The 13,600-nt window shown below is 34.0% G+C and overlaps 1 protein-coding gene and 1 non-coding gene across 2 annotated transcripts; both read right to left on the bottom strand.

The window, feature by feature from the left end:
* Positions 1-2,239: 2,239 nt before the first annotated feature.
* On the bottom strand, positions 2,240-5,749 carry LOC112095632 (probable cytokinin riboside 5'-monophosphate phosphoribohydrolase LOGL8). Its single transcript, XM_024177738.1, has 2 exons — positions 5,659-5,749; positions 2,240-2,544 (listed from the first exon to the last, which is right to left on the bottom strand). Exons 1-2 carry the CDS (start codon positions 5,747-5,749, stop codon positions 2,240-2,242), a joined length of 396 nt encoding a protein of 131 aa, XP_024033506.1.
* Positions 5,750-11,830: 6,081 nt separating this feature from the next.
* Positions 11,831-11,937, bottom strand: LOC112095941. Its single transcript, XR_002904101.1, has one exon. It is a non-coding gene; the product is annotated as a small nucleolar RNA R71 (small nucleolar RNA).
* Positions 11,938-13,600: the final 1,663 nt, after the last annotated feature.

Genomic DNA, 13,600 nt, shown 5'->3' with positions numbered 1-13,600 from the left:
TGCGAATTAATTTAACATAAAAATATATTTGGGGAGTATTAAGATAATTTAGAAATAATAAGCACTTTAATCTACACAATAAGTGTAAAACTAATAATTTTATCTTTATTACACGTATACTTTTTAGTGTTAATCACACCCCCAACTAGCTTATTGCTAGGCCCTAGCAATTTAAGCAATAAAAATTTAGAGAAATTTCAAAACCAAATTGAAATTTGTTTTTTTTGAAAATAGTGTTCACTTTTTTCATCGGATCAATGGCAACAATCAAATAAAAATATAAGCATTATCTTCAGCCTAAAGAAAATCACACCCACATAAATCGGTTAAGTAAAATCATGTAAAATGATCAATTATCAGAGCTACATTAATCAAGCCACTTTTAAGAATGGTACGTCAAACCCCAAAACTTCACGATTAAGAGTGACTCTCTCAAAAGAAAATATATTCCAAATTAAACTGTCACTCTAGAAATGGTAGATTTGAGAGAATAATAAAACAATATCACACGCTCTCACCAAGATGAAAAAATAATGCCCACAGCTTAGAAATAAAATGATCTCAAGTTCAAGGAATTACTAGCAAAATATATTTTTATTCTTATGCATCACCACATCTTTTAGTCCATATTACCAGCTTTTATTTCAGACTATAGTTTCCAAAAATCGAGAAGGACTTTTATTAGGACGTAACGTATGCTAGAGTTATGGCTAACAAAAAAGGTAATAAGGAAAACAAAAATATATGTTTGAAAAATAGGGGACTTTTTAGAGATTACAAGGTGCTTTTTTTTTGGAATTGTTTTCTTTATTTTTTTTATTTTTTTTATATACATATCCTCTTTTATTTATTTTTTATTTATATACATATCCTCTCTTTTTTAATAACACCATTATTAAAAATAAATAATCATCCATATTTTCAAACATAATTGGGTGGTGGAAAACATAAAATATAAGGTGATACTCCACATTGGAGTGAGATAAGATAATAGGTTATCAAAAGAATTTTTTTTTTAAAGGCTCAAAGGGGTTAACTATGGATTCTTTATAATAGCGTTGGCTAGAAAGGATCAAACGGATCAAAGATGGCCTTCTGTCATCTTTTAGGACTCTAAATAATCTTTTATATCCACTAGTTCAATGGACTTTTAGATGCGGCTGCACAAACTTTCTCTTTTTTTTACTCTTTTTTTTATAAAGAAAATATTGAGATCTTGTACAATAAATTGTGAAGTTGTATAGGCAAACATAGTTACTCTCCAAGGATAATAGGCTCAAAAACTCGCTTGAACTTTTCATAACATGTATATTCCTTCAAATGACTTAATCAATTTCATTCATCCAATTTCTCAACATGCAAAAGGGAAAACATAGTGTAACATAACTCAAGGCCAAAGATAATAAGAATACCAAAATTTGAAAATCATCATGTTATCTAATGTTAAAAGATCAGATCGAAAAAGAAATCATTTTTCTTTTTTTTAATTAAAGAAAACACTAAAAAATTAGGACTGATTGCAGATACTTAAGGGAGATAATTAAGAGAAAAAGAGAAAAAAGACAAAAAATAAAAAGTTAGAAGACATTTTTTTTGGGAAACAAAATACTAAAATTAAGAAGATGCTTTTTTAGAGACACTACATTCTATATTCTGCAATCTTCGACTTAAATTTTTATCCAAAGTTAGTCTTTACAATAAAAATTAGTAAAAACATCACTAGGACTGAGACATTCCACAATTGTCAACTATTCCCTTCCCCCAACCTGAAGGAGACATTGTCCTCAATGTCTAAAGAAATGAGTAGAGTTTAGAAGATATCACTCGGCGATTGCTGGAAATATTTACAAACAGAGAGTTAAATCTAATTTACACTTTTTATGAGAGTTACTGCGATCGTCATCAGTTGCCCAATCCAACGCCAAAGTCATGGGATTTGACTCTGGTTTGTAAGCTTGCAAAAGATCAAGTAACTCATTAGTAGTAGGAGCACAAATGAAGAGTTTTTTCGCTGAGGATGGAATGAAATAATTTTTAATTGCATGATTAAGAAATGTTATTAAGTCATCATATAAATAATTTTAAATTTTTAATTGCATGATTAAGAAATGATTAAAAAATAATTTTATTAACATTTAACAAACCGATGAGTTTTTTATGGATATTCAAATGGGCCCAAGAAACAAATGTAATTAGCGCCTCTAAAGTTGCAAGATCTCTTGGCAAGAAAATGAAAGCGTCAGGTTTCAGATATTCTTTCTTGCATACCCGAGACAACTAACTCTTCTCCAGTTGGTGGGTCTGGTAGACATCCTAAAGGTTTTAAGGCTTTTGGAATGATGCCTAGCACTTGGGTTCCTCGAACGAAAGCAGCTTCAGAGACAAGATTTGATAACCCTCGGTCACCTCCTCCATATACAAGATGTAGTTTCCTCTCTGCTATAGCACGACCAAGATCTATGGCTACCTGAACGAACTCCTTATACTTTCCATAGCGAAATCCAGAAAGCACACAAATGTTCTTTAGTTGTCTGCTTGAAGTTGCTGCCATTACAAAAATTTTAAAAAGAAACAATTTGTGAGTGCTTGAAAAGGAGCTCCTATTTAAGGATCTTGGTGACGGACATAATGATATACATCTGTAAATGGGGTAGTTTATTTGTCGAATGACGCATGAAGCTTTTAGCTTAATAATTCAAAGGCAAACAACGAAAAGAAAAAGTAAATAGTGATTAGATAAAAAAAGACACACAATAATAATAATAATGCAAAAGATAAAAGAACAGTAAAATAAAAGGATATTTACTGCTAGTTGTGATTATGGCTCACATATTTCTCCGGTTTTATGTCTAGTAACGGCTTGAACGCCCTCTATGGGTCGATAAACTGGCAAATAGGGTCTTTTAAAGTCAGATTGCCAAGACTAAACTGTGCACTTTCCTTTTAGAACAGCTTTCACAAATTTTGAATTTCACGTTGAAGATATCCGCTCGGATGCGTCTCAAGAGATCGTAAGATATCATCCAATAATTCTTTACTTATGCTATCCTTAACAAATTTGATTTTATCTTCACGATTTACAGAAACCATTCATAAAGTTTTATAACGTGGCTTTTTGCAAGCAAGTCTTACACAATGAGAACATTCCGAGCCAAGTCGCTTAGCTCTTCTTTTCTTAGCAAATGTACTTTTACCAAAACCAGGCATGTAGGAAATGAATGGATTAGAAAACTCACCTACCAATCGGACCTTTGCTTCAATTAACCAGCAAATGTCAGTAGGAATCCCATTGATCATTAACAAATGCAGTTGTTCACAACGAGTTTTGTAAATTTTCTTAAGAGCATTTTGAGGAAGAGAAGGAAAATAGTGATGCAATTTCATTGTATTTCTTCCATACCTGACATTGAGGTTTCAGTTATTGTGGGAAACTGAGAATACCGACTTAAAAAGTCATGTAGTACCGTTATCCGCCATTTATATGAGAGAGTGAATAAAAACAAAACAAATCAAATCTGCAAAATCAAATCAAAAGTGAAGAAGAACAACAAAATAAAACAAAAACAAACAAGGAATATAACTAACCTTCGTCCTTTTATTGAATTTACCTCTAGTTCCAATTACAGATTATAAATACCATCCTCTATTTCGTTGAGTTGTCTTTCTAGATCTTTTACATGGGATACTAACTCTAGTGGTTGTAGATCTCGAATGAGATGTGATTTACAAAATCTGAGCAATTTCCTCAAGTGAAATTGTACATGTAAAAGTTCTTTAAGATGATCGAAAAGGAAACTTCTCATGGAGGTACTCATGACAAGTATAAAAATTGGTGAGCTAAAGCACAATTGTCAAACAACACACAATTAAAAACAATGCATTGCACTCCATTCAAGACATAGAGAAAAGGAAAAAAAATCAAACAATTCAAATGATAAAGTAACAGTAAATCAAATTCACAAAAAGTTAAAATGAAAAGGCTTAATTAAAATTTGGTGGGTTACTCAAATTGATTTCAGTATCTGCTTCACGTGGTTGGTATTCCAGATATGGTTTCAATCTTTGACCATTAACTTTAAATGTGACACCATCCTTGGATTCTCAATTTCTATGGCTACATATGGATATACATTTTTTTACAACAAATTGACCATTCCACTTTGACTTTAACTTTCCTGGAAATAAATGAAGACGAGAATTATAAAGCAACACTTTTTGACCAATTTCAAATATTTTCTGAAAAATTAATTCTTTTGTCATGAAAAAAATTGGTTCTTGCCTTAATAATTATGGAATTCTCATATGCATCATTCCTTAATTCCTCAAGTTTATTTAATTGCAATTTACGCATATTATCAGTATCATCAAGATTTGAATTAAAAGCTTTAATGACCCAAAATGATTTATGTTCAAGTTCAACTGGTAAGTGGCAAGATTTTCCATAAACAAGCCGATAGGGTGACATTCCTAAAGATGTTTTAAAAGCAGTATGATATGCCCAAAGTGCATGAGTTAGTCGAAGAGACCAATCTTTACGGTTTTGATTAACTGTCTTTTCTAAAATTTGTTTTATCTCCCGATTTGCTAATTCAACTTGACCACTTGGTTGAGGGTGATAAGGGGTAGCAACTTTATGTGTAATTTCATATTTCTTCATTAAGGACTCAAATGGCTTATTACAAAAATGCTTACCTCCATCACTGATAATAACTCGAGGTATTCCAATTCTGCTCAAAAGATTTTCTTTTAAAAAGCAGATCACAATTTTGTGATCATTGTGCCGATAAGGAATTGCCTCGATCCATTTTGAAACATAATCAACAACAACCAAAATGTATACAAATCCAAATGATGATGGAAAAGGGCCCATAAAATCAATTATCCAATAATCAAATATTTCAATGACAAGGATGAGGTTTAAAGGCATCATGTTTCGCTTTGAAATAGACCCTACCATTTGACAATTCTTACACACTTTATAGAATGTATGTGAATCTTTAAATAATGTAGGTCAATAAAATCCACACTGCAATATTTTTACAGCTGTCTTTTTTGAAGAAAAATGGCCACTGTATGCTTCAAAATGACAAAATTAAATCACCCTGCTTACCTCGTCGTCTAGTATGCATCTTCAAAAAATTTGATCAGACTAGTACTTGAATAGGTATGGATCATCCCAGTAAAAGCTTCTCACTTCTGTTAAGAATTTCTTCTTGTCTTGGGAACTCCAGCCACATGGCATTTCACATGTTGCAAGATAATTAACAATATTAGTATACCAAGGCATTTTGTTTATAGAAAATAAAAATTTATCAGGGAAAGAATCATTGATGGGTGTTATTTCAATTGAAGACTCATTCGTAAGTCTTGAAAGATTATCTGCAACAACATTTTCAGCGTCATTTTTGTCCTTGATTGTCAAGTTAAATTCTTGAAGTAGCAAAATCCATCGTATCAACCTTGGTTTGGCATCCTGTTTTGACATTAAATATCTCACAGCAGCATGATCAGAATAAACAATAGTGGGTGAACCAATTAAATAAGAACGAAATTTATCCAATGCAAATATTACAGCAAGTAGTTCTTTCTCAGTTGTAGTATAATTCATTTGAGCACTATTTAAAGTTCTACTTGCATAATAGATGACAAAAGGCTTACCTTCCTTTCTTTGTCCAAGAACAGCACTAACAACATAATCACTGGCATCATACATTAGCTCAAAAGGCAAAGACCAATCAGGGGGTTGCATTATCGGGGCTGATGTCAAAAGAGTAGTTATTTTTTCAAAAGCTTATTTGCTATCTTTAGTCCATTCAAAAGGTGAGTCTTTTATTAGGAGGCTACAAAGTGGTCTAGATATGGCACTAAAGTCTTTTATAAACCTCCTATAAAATCTTGCATATTCTAAAAAGGAATGAACTTCTCTAATTATCTTTAGTGAGGGTAATTTTGAAATGACTTCAACTTTGACTTTGTCAACTTCAATTTCTTTTGAATACACAACATGACCCAAAACAATTCTAGAAGTGGTCATGAAATGACATTTTTCCCAATTTAAAACTAGTCATTTCTCTTTGCACATTTTCAAAACTTTTTCTAGATTATCAAGACATGTATCAAAAGAATTACCAAATACAGTTAAATCATCCATAAAAACCTCTGGATAATTTTCAACCATGTCACTAAAAATGCTTAGCATGCACCTTTGAAATATTGCAGGAGCATTACAAAGTTCAAAGGGCATTATTCTAAATGCAAATGTTCCAAATGGGCATGTCAATGTGGCCTTTTCCTGGTCTTCTAAGGCTATAGGGATTTGATAATAGCCAGAGTAACCATCAAGAAAGCAGTAGTAGGGATGTCTAGCTACTCTTTCGAGAATTTGGTCTGGAAATGGAAGGGGAAAATGATATTTTCTAGTGGCATCATTTAATTTTTTGTAATCAATGCACAGGCACCAATTAGATGGAATTCGTGTTCGGATTGGTTCACCTTTTTCATTTTTTACAACGGTTATTCCATATTTCTTTGGTACTACTTGTGTTGGACTTACCCATTTACTATCAGAGATATGATAGATAATTCATACATCTAGTAGTTTAAGGACCTTATTCTTTACCACTCTTTCATATGACGGTTTAGTCTTCTTTATGGTTGGCGGGTTTTTTTGGAATTTTCCTTTAAGTGTATTCGGTGTGTGCAAATTAAAGGATTAATGCCTTTTATGTCTTTTAAAGTCCAACCAAATGCAGTTTTATGCCTTTTTAGTATAGATAACAATTTACCTTCTTGATCATACGTGAGCTGGGAAAAATTACCACCAGATATGTCTACTGCTCTCCAAGATATGCATACTTCAATTCTTTTGATAAGGGCTTTAATTCGAGCTCTGGTGCTTCCTCTTCATTTGGTTCTTCATGTTGTATCGTATCTTCAAAGTTCGATTGGTCATCGTCACCTGTATGTACCTTTATAAAATCAAGTGTACAACATACCTTAGCAGTATCACAATTTAATTCTTTACTTAATTGAAAAGAACCAGCAAAACAAATTTCCCCAGAGTTTGTAAAATTCTCATCCTGAATGTGTTCCTTAATGATTGGCTTGATGAGATCAATCTTCTTATTCTCGTTATCATCATCTTCTTGGTGGTAACGTTATTTACACATGTTAAACACATTGAGTTCCAATGTCATGTTGTCGAAAGATAAATTCATTAATCCATTCCTGTAATTAATCAAAGCATTAATAGTGGCTAAAAATTATCGACCTAATATAACGGGAATTTGTTTGCATTCATTAGCAATTAGTTCTGTTTCCAAAATAATAAAATCCACATGTTATATGAATTTATCGACTTGGACTAATACATCTTCAATTATTCCTTTTGGAACCTTAATCGATCAATCAGCAAGTAAAAAAGTGGTAGAAGTTGGTTTTAACTAACCGAGATTGAGTTGTTGGTACACTGAGTAAGGAAGCAAATTAACACTAGCACCAAGATCAAGTAAAGCGTGTCTAATTTTATGATCCCCAATAGTGCAAGAAATAGTTGGACAATCAGGATCCTTGTATTTCAAAGCACTATTGGTTGAGAGAATGAAACTTACATGTTCTGCTAGAAAAGTTTTCTTTTGCACCTTATGTTTCCTTTTCACCGTGCATAGATCTTTAAGAAATTTAGCATAAGAAGGCACCTGTTTAATGACATCCAGCAGAAGAATGTTGACCTTTACTTGTTTAAAAACTTCATAAATTTCTGGACTGTGGTTTAATTTCTTTGGCTTGATTAGTGCTTGAGGAAATGGGGGTAAAGGAGGAGAGTTGGTTATCTCTTCATGGGTTAAAGGTTCTACAAACTCTTCCCTATTTTCTGAAATTGAATCTGTACTAGTTTCACGAGGGTCCACAATGTGTTTTTTGACCACTTTACCACCACGAAGGGTTATAACCGATTTGACTTGACTCATATATTTGGTTTCCTGAATTTCCCATTTGCGGATGTTTATGACTCTTGGGGTTTGGTTTAGGTTGAGCAGGAAACTTTCTTTTATCATGCATGGTCAGAGTAGATGTACGTTTGGAGATAGTTTCTGTTAAATTGGTTAAGGTTTGCATCGTTTGGTTATTGATTGACTCTTGTTTTTCAATAAATGAATGCAATGTGTCTTCTAGAGTTTTTCTTGGTGGTGGGACATATGGTTGGTAACTCTGGGAGTTTTGGAAATTTTGACGTGGAGAAACTGGTAATGCAGGTTGTGCATGATTGTCATTTCTCCAACTAAAATTTAGGTGGTTTCTCCAGCCAGATGTGTTTGTGAGTATGGATTTGGATTTGGCCTTTTGAAATTGTCAACGACATTTACTTGTTCAATCAAACTTTCTCTCAGAGCTGGCAAAGTTGGACAGTCCTACGTAGAATGGTCAGTAGAATCGTAAATATAACATGAAATATTTTGAACAGACTTTACATGATCATTCTTTTTTTACTCTAATGCTTCGACTTTTCTAACTAAGGATGCAAATTTGGCTTGAAAATCATGTTCTTCCCTAAGGTTATACATGCCTCCACCAGATGGAGATGGCTTGGGTTTACTTGATAACTCATAAGACCCAACTGTATCCCAGTGTTGTGTATTCTATGCTATAAAGTCAAGATCGTCTAATGCATCTTCAGGACTTTTATCCCTAAACTCACCATTGCACATCATTTCAACGACTTGTCTACCTTGGGATGTTAATCCCTCGTAGAAATAAGACACTAATCTCCATGTTTCAAAACCGTGGTGTGAGCAAATATTAAGTAGTTCTTTAAACCTATCCCAACATTGGTAGATGGGTTCTCCTGGTTTTTGAATGAATGTGGTGATTTGTCTTTTGAAAGAATTAGTTCTGTGGGGTGGGAAGAATTTTTTCAAAAATTGTGCTTGCATTTCATCCCAAGTTCTGATGGATCTTGGCCTAAGATTTTGTAGCCAAGTTTTAGCTTTATCTTTTACTGATAAAGGAAAAAACTTAAGCCTGATTATATTCATGCTACAATTTTGATCAGTACATGTGTTACAAACTTCCTCAAATTTCCTTAAATGCAAATATGGATTTTCAAACTCAAAACCATGAAAAGTAGGAAGAAGTTGAATGATATCAGGTTTGAAATTAAAACGTGATGCATCAGGAGGGAAAACTATGCATGATGGTGACCTTGTTATAGTGGGATGCATGAAGTCTCTAAGGGCCCTAGGCTGTTCATGAAGATTTTGCAAGGCTTGGTTATCTTCGTACTCTGAAAAATTTCCAGCTCCTATGTCAGCCATATCTAAGGGTGGTGAAGGTGACTTCCTAACTAATCTGCCACTATTTGTACGAGACCAACGACGCATGCATGCAATGCAATGCTAAAACGCTAAATGAAAATTGCAGAAAATAAAAATAAATTAGAAATTAAAAAAAATGGGAAATGAAAATAAACAAACTGAAAATAAATAAATAAATAAATTAGGCGGTGAAACCAACCATAAACAAAGAAATTAAAATAAACAGTTTAGGCAGTATTTTAAAACCAGCCATATAATAAAACATAAAATTAAATAAATTAACGTACAAGAATAAATAAACTGAAATTAAAATGCTAGGCGGTAGAACCGACCATATAAATAAAAAATACATAAATTAACAAAATATGACAATTCTAGACTTAAATCAAGATCACTTAGAGAGTAAATGATGTGTTTTTATTGCATTTGTGTTACATTTTGCATAAACATTCATTTTAGTTTAGTCTTAATAAGTTTTACTTGATTTAAACTAATTCATGCTCAAATTGTGTGCATAATTGTAGGTTTCCAGAAGCTTATAATTCATGGAAGGAATGCTGATGCAATAGAATGGCAAAAAGGAGGAAGAACGTGGCTATAAAAGAATTGAAACAAATCTAGAACAGTGCAGTTGCTGTAGCCGTTGCTGTAGCAATCCTGGAACAATGAAAGAGAAAATTCCGTGCGGGATACTTACAGAATTGCGATATGTAGTTTCCTAATCTGACTTATGGTCGCCCTAGGGTTCCGTTTACCCTAATTTTCAATTATAAAAGAAGCACACATTATAAGGAAAAGGGAGGGCCGTCACCCAAGGAGAAAAACACAAAGAAACAAAAGAAAAACAGGATTCAACAGAGAGATTGAAGGCTACACAAGAGGAAAAATTACAGAGATCAATTGGGAGCTCAATCCTTCTCTTGTTTTCGTGTTTTCTATTTATTCATGGGGATGTGTTTCATGGCTAAAACTTTGTTCTTTGTTTTTCTTTTGCGAACCATGAACTAAATTTATTTGTGGTTGAGTGATAAACAATCTTGATGGTTTATTGACTGAATATATGTGTTGCTGCATGTTTGTTGTAGCAGTTTGTTTTGATAGTATTTATTTTATTCGTTATTTCGGTTGATCACCCATTTTAATGATACTAGCTAATGAAGAGCCGCAAAAGGGCTTATCTTAGTGGAACATATCAGAACAATACTTGATCTTAAATTAAGTTTTCCGGATTGAGTTTTACTTGAGTTCCAAAAGGGCCATGCTTGATTTAAGATTAGTGATGAACTAGAAGTAAGGATTCACCTTGTAGGGTAAATAGAACCTAAGCGTGTAATGTTATATCTCATGTTGGCATAGCAACTGATCACTGTTAGGTTGCATATAGATATAAGATATCCAACATGCGACGGCTGAGGATACATAAGGATTCTGCCTAGTGTTGCAACAGATACTGCAGCAACCGAGCCAATCATTAGAAAATAGTCAAGACCATTAAGAGAGTTTATTCACTCAACTACTATATATTCCCATTAGTTTTATCTTTGAGTTTGACGTGATAATTTACTTTGTTGCATTTTATTTATAGCATTTTTATTTTAATTAGTACATTAGTTTCATTAATTGTTTAATTTTAGCACAAAATCTGCACTGTTAAAACTGTTGTAGCAAGTCTAATAATATCAATCCCTGTGGAGACGATCTTGAATACTCATCACTTTATTACTTGTTGTGTACACTTGCACATTGACACCAATTGCATTAGTATTTATACACCAACAAATTTTTGGCGCCGTTGCCGGATATTGATTGTTAATTGTGATTTGTGAAATTAATTTTAACGGTGCTAATTTTTTATTTTAATTTAATTTGTTTATTTTGTTGACATATGTGATCTAGCAACCCTTACATGCGCAAATATAAATCTGTTGACTTCCAGTTTGATCCAGAAATTGAAAGAACTGCAATGAGATTGAGAAGAGAGCATCGGGAATTACAAGCTACTGTAGCAATGGATGATTTGCAAGATTTAAGAAACTTGAACCGTAGAGAGGGGATACAACCAGTCAATGTACATGAAGGTCTGAATGGAAAACGTGTTCAAAGGCAACCAGGGAACAACAACATTATTAACATGGCACACGATAGAGATAGAGCTATTCGAGACTACGCAGTGTTGACTCCTCAAGCCATACATCCAGGAATAGTTAGACCCGATGTTCAAGCTAACAATTTTGAACTCAAACCCGTGATGTTTCAGATGCTTCAAACAGTGGGGCAATTTAATTGTTTGCCATCCGAAGATCCTCATCTACACCTTTAAGTTATTTTTGGAAGTAAGTGATGCTTTCAAGATTGCTGGAGCATCGCAGTAAGCATTGAGACTCAGACTTTTCCCATTTTCTTTGAGAGATCGAGCAAGAGCATGGTTGAATTCTCTACCACCAGATTCTATCATTACATGGAATGATTTGGCTGACAAATTTTTGATGAAATACTTCCCGCCAACCAAGAATGCAAAGTTGAGGAACGAGATCACATCTTTCCATCAACTTGAAGATGAGAGCTTGTGTGACGCATGGGAGAGATTTAAGGAGTTACTCAGAAAATGTCCTCATCATGGTATTCCTTGCTGCATACAGTTGGAAACTTTCTATAATGGTCTCAACCCAAGCACTAGATTGATGGTGGACGCTTCAGCAAATGGGATCTTGTTATCTAAGTCTTACAATGAGGCTTATGAAATTTTGGAGAGGATAGCCAACAATAACTATCAGTGGCCATCAACCAAAAAAGCTGTAGCAAAAGGAACAACAGGAGTCCATAACGTAGATGCCTTGACAGCGTTATCAGCCCAAGTAGCTTCATTAATAAAGATGGTAAAGGTTATGACTATTGCTCTAGCAACTGTTAACCAAATTTCTGATGTGTCTTGTGTTTATTGAGGAGAGGGCATTTATTCGACAATTGTCCTGAGAATCCAACTTCACTAGCAGCTGATTCTTGATCGGTTGGACACTCTTTCCCGTGACCACCAGCACTTACAACCCTGGATGGAGACAACACCCAAACTTTTTATGGAGTAATCAGAATCAACCTGCTGTAGCATTCAGTGGACAGAACAGACTGGCTCAACCACCAGGATTTTATCCACAAAATCAAGAGAAAATAAACATCAACAATGATCAACTTAGCTCCCTTGAAGGTTTAATTAAGGATTATAATGTGAAGAATGAAGCAGTTGTCCAAAGTCATACTGTATCTTTGAGAAACTTGGAAAATCAAATTGGACAGCTTGCTGTAGCATTGAGCAACAAACCTCAAGGTAGTTTACCCAGTAATACAGAGGACCCACGAAGCGAAGGGAAAGAGCACTGCAAAGTAATTAACTTGAGATCTGGAAAGGATGTTCATAGTCCCGTTGGGGTGCCAAAAAGAAGAGTTGAGCCCACTTCAATCCAGAAAGAAACTCAAAGTGAAAAAGAGCCACAATCCTCCACTTCACAGCACACTGATGAGAGCAGTCAAGCTACAGCATTTGCCGAAAATGTGTTAACATAAATATGTTAATAATATTGATTTTGATGCTAACAAATTTTAAATGTATTTTGACATAAATATTGGAGCTATTTCTTAATAAACGAAAACTCTTTTAATCATTGCCTTATTTCTTCATAAAAGATGGTTTTTCAAATTAGAAAGAAATTCTCTGCAAAAACATGTTTAAAATTGCAATTCTGGTTATAAACGGTGAACCGGTTATTTTAAACGGTTAACCGATTATAGGCAGAGAGTAACACATTTCCTAAACCTCTAACCGTTTATGGAAAACGGAAAACACAATGGATAGGGAGGTTACTGGAAATTAACGGTAAACCGTTTGCTTTTAAACGGTTAACCGATTATCACCAGAGAGCAACATATTTGCCTAAGCTCTAGCCGTTTATGCTTAACGGAAACACCCAAGATGGGAAGGCTACTGGACACTAACGGGGAACCGTTTATTTTAAACGGTTAACCGATAACGTCCAGAATTGAAGGTTGTCCTCCTTTGGCATTGATTAACGAAAACTGATAAGGCTAATTTATTGTGCAGGTTACTGGAGACAAACGGCAAACCGTTTATTTTTAAACGGTCAACCGATAACACCCAGAGAAGCCACTTTATGCAAACCCTTAACCGCTAAATGAAAACGGATTAACTGATGTTCATTGTGCAGGTCTCTGGAAGTTAACGGCGAAAGGGCAATCCTAAACGGCAAACCGTTTATTTGAAATCTGGCTCAACG

The sequence above is a fragment of the Citrus clementina genome, unplaced genomic scaffold, assembly GCF_000493195.1.
Source record: "Citrus clementina cultivar Clemenules unplaced genomic scaffold, Citrus_clementina_v1.0 scaffold_1, whole genome shotgun sequence".
Lineage (NCBI taxonomy): Eukaryota > Viridiplantae > Streptophyta > Magnoliopsida > Sapindales > Rutaceae > Citrus > Citrus x clementina.
The sequence above is the reverse complement of the archived record's forward strand: the minus strand, read 5'-3'. Positions and strand labels throughout refer to the sequence as shown.